The following is a 13,181-nucleotide window of genomic DNA, read 5'->3' as shown; positions in this document are numbered from 1 at the left end:
TTGAAGCAGAGAGCTCTGCTGGATGTGTGAAGTATCAGTTTTTCTTCAGCCCTGCCGTTGAAGCAGAGAACTATGCTGGATATGCATTGAAAGTGAAGTATCAGGCTTATTTGGTTTGGGGTAGTAACCGCCGTAACAAGCCAGCTACTCCCCGCTTTGTGAGTGTGAACCCTTTTTTCTTCTCCCCTGCCGTTGAAGCAGAGAGCTCTTCTGGATGTGTGAAGTATCAGTTTTTCTACTCACAGATTAGACAGTGCCATCTGACAATGGTACAAAGGGTTCACACCTCAGTCCATGACAGGCCTGAAAGGGCCGGAAGAGTAGCTGGAAGGCTATTCCATTACAGATAGGGTCTGGCAACAGCACAAACATTAGATATACTGGGGCTGATATTCAGCGCTACCTCTCCAGATAAGCAGTCACTTAGCCAGCTAAATGGCTGCTGCTGAATATCCAGTTACATTCAGCAGTCACCATTTAACTGGATAAGTACTTACTCAGCTAAGTAGAGAGCTGGATATTTAACGAGCGGGCAATGGGTAGGTCGGGGAGGAGCTAATTATCCATCTATTGTAGCTGGATAAGCACCGATAGACGGATAAGTTAGACCTACTCAGGTTATCCGGCTAAGTGGCGATTTCTACAGGGATATTCAGCAGCATAGCTGTGCTGCTTAATATCCCAGGTAAGTTAGCCTATTTTATAAACCTCTTAAGTTGTCTCTCCTCTAAGCTGAAGAGCCCTAACCTATTTGGCCTCTCTCTATAAGCTGGCCAATCCATTTTAAATCATTTTTGTTGCACTACTCAGTATTTTTTAATAACTTTTTTATAACTTTTTCTCAAGTGCAGTGACCAGAATTGCACACAATTCTCAAGAAGTGGCTACACCATAGACTGATACAGAGGCATTATGATATTCCCAGTTTGGTTTTCTATTCCTTTCCAAATAATTTGTAAAATTCTATTTTCTTTTTGGCTGCTGACACATGCTAAGCTGAAAATTTCAATGTATTGACTACAATGACTTAAGGTCCTTTTGCTAGGACCCAACATTGTGTCATCACTTGTCCACATTAAATTTCACCTGCCATTTAGATGCCCAGTTCTCCAGTCTCACCATATCCTCCTGCACTTCCTCACAATCAGTTTTTGGCTAACTACTTTGAATAGTTTTGTATCATCTGCAAATATGATCACCTCGCTCAATGCTCCTTTTCCTAGATCATTAATGAATATGTTAAACACTAGTTCCATTACAGATCTCTAGGGCACTCCACTATTCATTTTTCTCCATTGGGAAAAATGATCATTTAGACCCACTCTCTGTTTCCTATCTTCCTCAAGTCAGGACACAGGAGGCAGAGGAAGGGGAAGTGTTCCAAGGAACTGCCACATACATGCTCCTACTGCTAGCTGATCAGTATGTGTTTTGAGAGGCGCATGCCTGCACTTGGGTCAACTGCTGCCCTGAACCTCTCTGATATCCTATGATTCTGTGGGGTACTAAAAAATTCTGTGGCAAGGATTATCATCAAATTTTACAGTCCTTACTGCTCAATCACAGGAGATCAGGGGACCTAATATGTTTAACAGGTTTTTTCTGCATTACCACACTTTCAATAGCACATATGCCCTGTGCATATCATTACCTTATTATACTGGTGGTAAAGTTAATTTTTAACGAAGTTTGAAATGTGCTTTAATTTTAGTGCACATTTCTTGGCACACTCTTAATACATAGGCCCACAGTAGTCAAACAAAAAGCAAACAGTAAAATCCTATGCATGAATATTGTACATCTTAATGATTGAATGACAACAACATTTTATATACCATAGAATGATCAGGAAAAAGCACTCAAGAGTTAAGAAAATATTTAAAAGATTAAACTGGAAAGAGGCAAAACAAAGTGTTAGATTCAGCAAGATAAATGATTAATTCTATATACATTTCAATACCTGATTAGAACTGGCTTTTTCAAGCCTGTCAATCATAATTTCAAACTGCAGTGGCTTGATTTCCATCTTCCTGTTGAGTCGGTTTAATAGCGTCTCATCTTCAGAGTCCATATCATAGTCTGGTTGTTCATTGTCCAGATTGAAGGCTGAAAAAAAAAGTAAGTATAATGTGACCTTGAGATTATCCGAAAACAAAATAAACACATTTTCATTATAAGAAAACTGAACAATGAAAACTGCATTTATCATTGCAGAGCTGTACAACTCAGAAAAGCATGGTATTCAGGCATATTTTAAAAGACTAATATCAGAAAAATAAAAAAGTTTAGCTTAGTTTTGATATATCCATTTTCTTCATAAATTAAAGTGATTAATAATAAAAATACAATAAAACATTCATAAAATAGCATATCCTAAGAGGTGTATACAATTTTATCAAAATATTTTTATGGCTACAAATTTTTGATGGGTAAACTCACGAATTACTTTTGCGCTACTGGAAACTGTACGGATTTTACAAAAAAAAACAACCCACATACTGTTAGAATACAGGCTTAGCTCCAGGAATTTTTTTTTTTACTTTTTTAAATTTCACAAATTTAAATCAAGCAAAATGTTTTATAAGGAAAAAATAATAAAAGAATACAGCATCCTAAAGAAAGGAAAGCTAAGAGTGGCTCCAGGATTGTATTTCAGGTGGGCCCAGACTGAAAAGGCTGAGGGGTTCACTAGGACCCTAGAAACTGGAAGTGTTAGATGTTCTACGGTCGAAGAAAAACTAGCAGGCTTTTCCAAGCCCTGCTAGTAGAAGAGGAGCCAGCTGGAACCACGCAAATGCAGAGAGCTGCTGGCAGCTCCCATTACTGTTCTTATACAGGCCTGGGTTACTGCAGCACCACTTTTCCCTGTGGCAAACTGATACTTCAAAGCTTGCCATGGATGCGGGGTCAGGAACTGTAAAACATGCCATCTGCGTCTTGCTCAGCCTTTAACCAGCTTTCATTGCTGGACCCAGCTTTCCATTTCCAGGTTTGTCAAGACTAGGAAGGCTGCTGAACCTGCTTGTCTATGCTTTCCCTCACCTTCACCAAAGCTCAGACAATGGCAGGGGCCGATTTGGAGCACTTCCAGCCATGTCTTGCACTGTTTCTGGCCTCTCCTACTCTCCCATGGAACTCACATTTGGGTATTTTCCCTCCAGATACCAGCCCCTCTACCAGATCAGGGCCATGCAAGCTGAGGCCACCAGCACCTACCCCCCCCCCCCCCCAAAAAAAAAAAAAAAAGAGAGAGAATAAGAAAAACAGAAGAAGAGTGTATCACACATGCAGGTGTGATAGATAGGGTTGCCAATTTTCAAGAAATCTAGAAATATTTCTGACACTGTATCTGTCATACCCCTGGGAACCCTACCCCCTGCATACCCCTTTACCAGTACTTCAAATCATCAAAAGGGCCAACTGGCCCTCTGGTAATTTGAAATGTCTTAAGTTTGGGAACCCCTGGTTTAGGGCCTTTAACATACTTTAAGGATTGTTCTTCTTTGCTTGCCTTCCATTAAAGAGCTAACACTGGTAAAGACTGAGGTGCAAACTTTTCATGTATGTCTTCTACCTTCCACGCTCTGGAAATCTCTACCAGAGGAAGTGCAGCAGGAAAAAACTATATGGTATTCAGGTACTTGATTAAAACTGGGTTTTTGTGCTTTTGATGTTTAGAAATGATTGCATGCTCTGGAGTTTGTTTTTGTTTTTTTTTGCTGGTTCCCCCCCCCCCCCCCCCAACGATTTGAAGTTTTTTAAACTTTCATAATTCTGCATATTTATTTTGATCTTCATCTACTGCTGATTTTTTAGAATGATGACTTACTATGTATCTATTTATTGTTTGTCTTAATTTTGTTTTCTGATGGGGTTTTTTGTATCTTAGTTCTATTTATTTATTTAAATTCTTTTTAATATACCGATGCTCAAGACAATGTTTAGAAAATTACCTGTTTAAAGCTGAGAAAAATCAATTTACACACATAAAAGTAGTATATATAATAGTAATTTTCAAAACCCATTTATGTGCATAAAAACCTTTTGAAAATTATACCTAATATTTGGAAAAAAAAAACAGCGATAGGCATAAACTGCAGACCTGTTGTGGAGTTTGCTTTTGTCCACAGAGTTTTACCACTGGCCACGAAACTGCTCTCCAGCCTTTCACTCACTAGCATTCTGTCACCAGAGATAAGGCCAGCCCTGAAGTGCCTGCCGTTTAATGATGCTGCTGAAGCCAGCCTGGTGACATCTAATGTGCTTCTCCTATTATCAAAGCCACCCGGCACTTCCTGCTTTTCTGGTTCTACTGTTGCAGAATAAGCCAGCCCAGTTGCTTCTGCTGACCCACATCCCTCACTCAACAACACTGCTGCTATTGTTTTCTCCTGTCCTCAACAGTGAGCCTGTGAAGAATGGGTATTAGGGATAAGAGAGGGGTGAGGGAGGAATGAGAAGTTGAGAGGGAGAGCCTGGAAAGAGGGAAGACTCCTGGAGAAGTCCGAGGAGAGAAAAAGGAGAAAAGAGATATCTTTGGATGGGGAGGAAATTGTAGTGTGAGGATAGAAGGAAGGCAGCAAAAGAAAGGAAACAGGAGAAAAGGAAAGGATTTTTTTAAAAAAGGAAAATGGAGACAGGAAAAGTGAAAAAATAATAGAAATTTTCCAGACATACCGTATTTTTCGCTCCATAAGATGCACTTTTTTCCCCCCAAAAGTGGGGGGAAAATGTATGTGCGTCTTATGGAGCGAATATTAAAAAAAAAAAAAAAATCTAACAAACCCCCCCACCCTCCTGACTCCCCCAAGACCTGCCGACTTAATTTACTGCAACCCCCCACCCTCCTGACCCCCCCCCCCAAGACCTGCCGACTTAATTTACTGCAACCCCCCCCCCTCCTGCCCCCCCCAAGACCTGCCAAACGTCCCTGGTGGTCCAGCTGGGGTCCAGGAGCGGTCCGGAAACGATCTCCTGGGCGTGGGCCGTCGGCTGCCAGTAAACAAAATGGCGCCGACGGCCCTTTGCCCTCACTATGTCACTGGGACCGACCGCTGCTATTGGTCGGTCTCAGTGACATAGTGAGGGCAAAGGGCCGTCGGCGCCATTTTGTTTACTGGCAGCCGACGACCGAAGCCCAGGAGATCGTTCCCGGACCACTCCTAGACCCCAGCTGGACCACCAGGGACGTTTGGCAGGTCTTGGGGGGGGGGGGGGGTCAGGAGGGTGGGGGGTTGCAGTAAATTAAGTCGGCAGGTCTTGGGGGAGTCAGGGGGGTGGGGGGTTGCAGTAAATTAAGTCGACAGGTCTTGGGGGGGTCAGGAGGGTGGGGGGTTGCAGTAAATTAAGTCGGCAGGTCTTGGGGGGGTCAGGAGGGTGGGGGTTGTTAATTTAAAGGGTTGGGATGGGGTTTTTTTGAGGGGGAGGGGTTCCCAGAGAAAGAAAAGTTTTCTGATCTGGGGAGTGGACCGAAATGGCCCTCCCCAGACCCGAAAACAAAATGGGGAGGAAAAAAAAAGCTATGCACTCCCCTAATTTGCTCCATAAGACACCCAGATGCAGAGCCGGTTTAGCACAAATTTTTTTTTTTTTTATTTCCCCCCTCTGAATCCTAGGTGCGTCTTATAGTCAGGTGCGTCTTATGGAGCGAAAAATACGGTATATATATAAAGTTAAAAAAGTATTTTAAAGTAAAATACTTTTGTATATTAAATCGCTGTTTTTCTTGGATAGTCAATGCTATTTTAAGAGATACAGAACAATGTAGAGATATTGGGAAAGTGCAAGTGAAGTACATTTAATTAGATGAATTTATAATTTATAGGGCAGCAGAAATACTGGTTCCTTCTCTCCTGTTTTAGTCTATATTTGTATCTCCTAGTCTTTTGACACACTTTCTCTTGCCAGTCATCTCAAACTATTTTTGCTTATCTGCCGAATATTTATACAGTCTCGTCTATGAGTGCTCCTCTGTCTCATCTCTCTTAAAAGTCATTTTCTCAATTGTTCTTCTTCCCTCCTCAGACTCTTACACTCTCTCTATTAGTACATTTGATTCTCCTCTCCTCCATACAGTCTCTTAAACCTTTTTCTCTCCCCATTCCATCTCTCTCTGGGGCAAATGTAATAAACGAATAAAAATAAGTGCTAAAATTTAGTGCATTTAAAAAATTTGCCAAGTCCAGATGCAATGAACAAATAGTATACAAATACCCTGGGTGTGAAAAAAAAAGCACACCAAGACAAAATGTGCACTAAAACCAGAGGAAAAGTGGCATACTAAGCTTAGCACTAAAAACAGCAGTAAAGTTAAAAAGAGAACAAACTTTACTATCATTTTTAACTTTAAAAAACTGGAGACTCTGGCCTGCCCCAGGATTCCCAAGTCAAAGGGGCTCTACCCGGGAACTAGAGAGCCCCAAATTTGCCTATTCTACCAATGCTTAGAATGCCATCTCCTATTCCTGTCTTCTATGCCAGCCATTTTAAAAATGGCACTGTTTAGCTGAAGTCAGTGACCAATTTTTAAATAGCTGGCAGGAAAGACAGAAGGCAGAGGTATTCTACAAGACAGGTAAGTGGGAAAGTTTATCATCCTGAAGCAGGTTCCCTCTGGCTTAGGAGTCTTGAATTAGGTACCCTAGTGCTTAATTCTTTTTTTTTTCAATGCTTTAAATTTAACTCCTGGGTCAAAGGTGCAGAAAAGTTAACTCACATTTCGGGCTAGAGTTGATCTGTGTTGCTGTGCCAGCATGGTCCCACATCTGGGATTCCCAAATGCAGTGGTCTACCCTTAACCTGGGAGACACAGGTACAGGACCATTGCATTGGGAAGACAATGCTGGCACAGAACCACAGACTAACCCTAGCTCCAGAAATATGAGTTAACTTTACACTATCTCTGTACCAGAAGTTAGAAATTTCAAGCGTAAACACAAACATGAGCTAAACATTCAGAATTTTAACACATCTCCCTTCACTGGGAAGTAATACTTAATTCATTCATTTAAATGGGATGAGCAGAGGTGCAGTAATTTTAGCACACATTTTTTGCATGCTGAATACCATATTAAACTGTGTATTAATCAAGTTTAGTACACACAAATGTGCACTAAAATGTGAGTACAAGGTGTTCTAACCCTCACATGATCTTTCTGCCTTCGCCAAGGGACCTTCCAACTCTCTCCTATGGCCTATTTTCTTTCACATACTGAGCTATATGACACTGGCAATTCTGCTGATCAACTTCAGCAAGCATCACACCAACATGAATATAGAGCAGGGATATCACTTGATCTGAGAGGGGAGAGATTAAATGAAAGGAATAAACATCTTTCACCAAATCTTGCCAAGTATCTTAACATGGTGACGTTGTATAACATCTAGACCAAATTTCAGCAAGGAAACCACTACTACTAAAGCATGAAAGGAAGCAAAAAAGAAAAATTCATACTGGCTGTGTGATACCTAGAATAAAAAGGTGCCTATGTTTAGCCTAAGCAATAAAGTTAATGATAGTAAAAATGATAGTGCCGAACCTTTAGCTGAAGACAACATCCCTAGTGCAGTTATATAGGCCGTGGTGAACCTATTCAGCAGGAGTTGCACTACAGAAGCTAATGAAAAAAGTAAGAGTATGAAATAGTTACACAGATTCTTGAAAACAGGAGTACTGCTATTTCTATGCCAAGAATACTATATGCAAATCTGTAGGGAATGCAAAGAGAACCCACAAAAAATGAATGAAAGAGCAAAAATATGAAACAAAAAGTAGCAAAAGGCAACAAATGGAAATTTAAGGTTTTTAACTGGACAAATCATAAACATAAGTACCTAAGTGACAACATCTTAAAATATATGAAAGATGATACAGAAAGAAAAATAGCAAGAGAAAAAGGAAATCCAGAAAGAAAGCACATTTACGTACTATAAACTGTGTTCTCCTTAGATAGCAGGATGAATTAGCAATGACATATGGGATGATGTCATCTGATGGGATTGAATAGACCCATCTCTCCAGCTCAGTACAGCTTTTACTACTAAGCATGCATGGGAGTTGCCGCATTTATGCTGCTACATGACTCCCTCAGTTGACTGTAGAGCTTAGCTTTAGTTCGGTAGTCGACTCTCATGGGAGGCAGGTATTAAGCATGGCTAATTCATCCTGCTGTCTACTTACAAACCCATTTACAATAAGCAAGATTGTGTTCTCTGTCGACAAACAGGGCTGAAGACATGGACAGTCCCAAGCTGAGGGCTACAAGTGGAGCACTTGCAGAAAAAGCAACATGAACTCCACATGGTGTGTGTTCTACTGGGTGAACAGGCTGTGCAAAACAGCTTTCCCAAATTTACTGTCACTTTTTGATAGATTGTCCAGAAAGTAATGGGATATGAAAGTGTGTACTAACAACCAATTTGCAGCTTTGTAGATGTAGTCAATGGACATGGCTCTTAAGTAAGTCATTGAAGCAGCCATGGCTCTTATTTGATGAGTCTTGACAGAGTCTGTGATCTGGAGGCCACTAGTTAGTTGGGCAAAATGCACTTGGCGACAACTGTTCCTAGTCTGATAGGATCATAGGAGAAGAACAGTTGAGAAGCCTGATGATGTGGTTCAGTTTTCTTCAGACAATTAACCAAGGTCATTTTACAATCTAGTGAAGGGAGGGCCTTCTCTCCTATATGAGTGAGAGGTTTTGTGAAGAATGTGGGCAAAAGAATGGCTTGATTCAAATGAAATGCTGGAACCATTTTTGATAGAAAGTTGAGGTTAGTTAGGAGCACCACTCTTGTGGAAAAACCATACAGGAAGAGAATAATGAACCAATGCTTGTAGATCGCTGACTCTTTGAGCTGGCAACTAGAAATTCCATCTTTCAGGTTAGAACCTTTAAGGAAGCAGTCTTCAACAGCTTATAGGAAGGCTTCTTCAGTTGTACCAAGACAGCATTGATATCCCATGGCATTGGCAACTTTGCAACCAGAGATCTTGTATGCTACAAACCCTTCATGAACTTCAATATCAGAAGATGGATGGAGATCAGGTTTCCATCCACTTGAAGGTGGAAAGCAGCAACAACACACAAATGCACTGTAACTAGTGACATACCGATGCCCAAAGAGGAGAGGGAATAAAAGTACTGAGCAGATCCTTTGGAGCATAGGTGAACGGGTTTAAGAAACCTACCTGACACCAAGAGGAAAAACATTTCATTTTAAATGGTACACTCATCTGTAGATGGCATCCTGGCCAAAACTGCAATGTCCTCAATCTTAGATAGTGATAATGATGACACTAGCAAACACTCAACATCCATGTATTTTAAGTTGAAGAAGGGGAGGTTTGGATCAGATCCCAGAGGTATTGGTGGATGGACAACCACACTTGCCTGGACCAAGCTGGAGCAATGATGATAACATGTGCCTGGTCTTTGAGTACTTTCTGCACTGACCTCTCTACCAATGAAAGTAGTGGAGAGGCATATAGCAGATCTGCATCCCAATTGAGCAGAAAAGCATCCGGAGTGGATCTGAAAATGCTTTGAAGAAAAGAGCAAAATTTGTTAACTTTCCTGTTGTCTTCCCCTGCGAACAGATCGACTAACAAACAACCCAAAGGTCAAATAGTCTTCCATGCACTAGTTCAGGGACCACTTGTGGGGGATAAAAAATCCTACTAAGACGATTCACCAGCATGTTGGAGATTCCAGGAAGGTAAGCTGCTTGTAGAAGAGCTCTATAATTGTGATCACACTTCCAAAGTGCCAGAGAGTTTCCTGGCACAGGATCCAGGACCCTATGCCGCCTTGTTTGTTTACATAATATACTGCCACTTGGCTGTTGGTTTGGATCAGAATTCTCTTTTCCTGAAAGTGAATGGTTCATAATTCCAAGAAGTTGACTGAGTGGAGACAGTGGGCTATGAAACCAGGATTCAAATCCCACAACTACTCCTTGTAACCTACATCGATTGCCTCAGGTGCAAACTTAGATTTTAAGTCCTCTGGGGATAGGGAAATTCCTAAAGTACCTGAATGTAATCCGCTTTGAAATGCTGAAAAGTGGAATATACCGTATTTTTCGCTCCATAAGACGCACTTCCCCCCCCCCCCAAAAGTGGGGGGGGGAGGGAAATGTCTGTGTGTCTTATGGAGGGAATATAAAAAATAATTTTAATTAACTACAACCCGCCACCCTCCTGACCCCCCCAAGACTTGCCAAAAGTCCCTGGTGGTCCAGCGGGGTCTCGGGAGCGATCTCCCCCTCTCGGGCATTCGGCTGCCAGTAATCAAAATGGCGCCGGTGGCCCTTTGCCCTTACCATGTGACAGGGGCTACCGATGCCATTGGTCGGCCCGTCACATGGTAGGAACAATGGATTGCTCATACCAAAAAATGGCATTGGTAGTCCCTGTCACATGGTAAGGGTAAAGGGCCACTGGTGCCATTTGATTACTGGCAGCTGAATGCCCGAGAGGGGGAGATCGCTCCTGGGACGCCCGCTGGAGCACCAGGGACTTTTGGCAAGTCTTTGGGAAGGGGGGTCAGGAATGTGGGGGGTTGTAGTTAATTAAATTTGAAGGGTTGGGGTGGGGGGGGGGGGGGGTTGTTGGGTTGTTTTTTTTTCCATGTAATAGCACGATAAAAGTTTTCTGATCTGGGGAGTGGACCGAAATGGCCCTCCCCAGACCCGAAAACGAAATGGGGCCGAAAACAAAATTTATGTACACCCCTATGCCGGAAACAGACACTCCATAAGACGCACAGACGCCCGGGAACAGAGCCGGTTTAGCACACCATTTTTATTTTTTTTAAATCTTCCTTCTCTGAATCCTAGGTGCGTCTTGTGGTCAGGTGCATCTTATGGAGCGAAAAATACGGCAAATCAAAATTAAAAAATCAAATAAAAACATTCCTTTGCCAACCAGAAGCCTGAAAATCTTAAATGGCCAATGTGCACACCCCACTTCTCCCTGGTGAATGCATCTATTACCAGCATTACCTGATGAAGTGGAGCACTTATCTCCAGGATCTGTGGATCCAGCCACCACAGGAGAGATGTTTTAGTTTCTTTATTAACCTTTATGTTGTGCAACAAAGGCTTGAGCAGATGATCCCACTGGCCACAGCAGTGCCACTAGAGAACTCACTTGTTGAGACACGTCAAGGGAACTACGTATACTGCTGCCACCACGTGCCCAAGGACAACTAAGACTGCTCGGGTCAGGACTTGATCCCACTGTAGTAAATTCTGACCTAGTTCTTGAAGAAAGGACGCCCAATCTGACGGAAGGAATGCTTTCTTCTCCAATAACTCTGTCTATGCCCTGAAGAGCTTGATACTCTGGGTAAAATCAAACTTGATTATGACCCTAGTGACTGATGAAGCCAGTGACAGGGCTTTCTCAGGTTGGTGTACTGGATTCTCTGCAAAAGACAAATTGTCCAGGTAAGGAAAGACAAAAATCCCCTTTTGATGAAGGCAAACAGCTGCTACTACTAGGCATTTCGTGAAGACCCTTGGGTCTGCTGAAAGCCTGGAGGGAAAACCTTGTACTGGTAGCGAGAGGAATCCACCAAGAAGCTGAGACATTTCCAATGAGACTGATGGATGAGTATGTGAGCATATCCAGTCTCCTGCCTGGATGAAGGGTAGGATGGAGTGGAGGGAATTCATTTTGAACATCTCCTGTAACAAGTTTTTGTTTAGAATTCATAAATCCAAGATAGGTCTCAATATCCCCTTGACTTCTTGAAAATAAGGAAATAGTGAGAGCAGAACACCTTGCCATAATCTTTGGGAGGGACACAGCTTTTATCTCAAAGATTATAGCAAGGGGGTTCTACTCCCACTATTTCCTAATTCCCAATAAGTCAGGAGGACCGAGTCTGAGGATCAAGATTTGTCAAAAACTTGGGCCTGCTGTGGTGTTTTAGGCTAATCTCTCTCATGCTGACATCCACGACCCAGAAGCTGCTGCTGCAGAAGCTCATGAAGGGCATAATACCGCTGGAATTGGTGGAAAGGGCATCTCTCTCTGAAAGAAGGGACACTTATAAGAGAAGTAGGGATGTCTAGATGAAGAAGGCTGTTCCACCCCCTAACTAAACTAGAATCATCGGGGATGGATGAACAAAACCCTAAGGTAAGTAAAACATTAAATACTCGAATAGAAATGGGAAACATGGGAAAAAAAGGCAATTTTTGGAAAGTTATTTTATTTATTTAACATTTTTATATACCGCAATTCATGTAGCAAAGTTACATATCATTTCGGTTTACATTAAAACAATAACAAGCATATAAGAATGCAATTACATTACAACAGGGGAGTGAACTAGGATAAGAGAGAACATAAGGCATAGTAATAGTTATGGATATATATTAAATAATAGTTATATTTGTGAGTCTTTTGAAAGATTGATTGTAGATCTGGGAGAGAAATAGATTAATAAATTATATGAATTATGGATCATTTGTTTATGTTGGAGAGAAATGAAGTATTATTTTAGATTGTATTTTGATTGGTGTACTAGTGCGTAGTCTGATGGATGTTAAAGTGAGGAACGAGTAGTTGCTTGGCTTTAATCAAATGCTTGCTCGAATAGCCAGGTTTTTAGTCTCTTTTTGAAAGTGTTCGGGCATTGTTCTTGCCTTAGTTCTGGTGGTATGGAGTTCCATTCCGCGTTATGTACACTAATGTTCATAGTATGGGATAAAGACCCAGATCTGGAGGCAGTCATGGAAGAAGTTGATTTAGAAATAGTAGTTATCAAAGAGACCAGACATGTAAAACCTCGACTGGGATCTATTCAGTAAGGAATGGATGGGTAGGAAGGAAAGGAGAAGGCATGGCATTATATATAAAAAACAGTATTATAGCAACAGCATTGGTGGGCTTAAGAGTTAAGGAGGCGGTACTGTGGGTTAATCTGGAAAGAAGGAATGGAACATCTATTTATATTGGTGTAATATATAGACCTCTACCACAGATAGAGGAGATGGATAGAGATTTAATGGAAGATATTCACAGGATTGCTGTGAAAGGGGTGGTGCTGCTGCTAGGTGATTTTAATCTTCCAGATGTTGATTGGGGCATCCCAACTGTAGTATCTTCTAGAAGCAGGGAGATTCTGGATTCACTGAAAGAACTGCTCTGTCAACTGGTAATGGAACCC

General features: G+C 41.7%; 1 protein-coding gene across 3 annotated transcripts in view; it reads right to left on the bottom strand.

Annotated features, from left to right (window-relative positions):
* The window catches only part of EPC2 (enhancer of polycomb homolog 2), a 308,407-nt gene that overhangs the window by 91,624 nt on the left and 203,602 nt on the right, over positions 1-13,181 (bottom strand). For all 3 annotated transcript variants that reach the window (XM_029605440.1, XM_029605441.1, XM_029605442.1), the window contains one exon: positions 1,961-2,106. In XM_029605440.1, coding sequence (XP_029461300.1) covers positions 1,961-2,106 — 146 coding nt within the window. The remainder of the gene's footprint in view (positions 1-1,960; positions 2,107-13,181) is intronic.

The sequence above is a fragment of the Rhinatrema bivittatum genome, chromosome 6, assembly GCF_901001135.1.
Source record: "Rhinatrema bivittatum chromosome 6, aRhiBiv1.1, whole genome shotgun sequence".
Taxonomy (NCBI): Eukaryota; Metazoa; Chordata; class Amphibia; order Gymnophiona; family Rhinatrematidae; genus Rhinatrema; species Rhinatrema bivittatum.
This window is presented reverse-complemented; position numbering and strand designations above follow the sequence as displayed.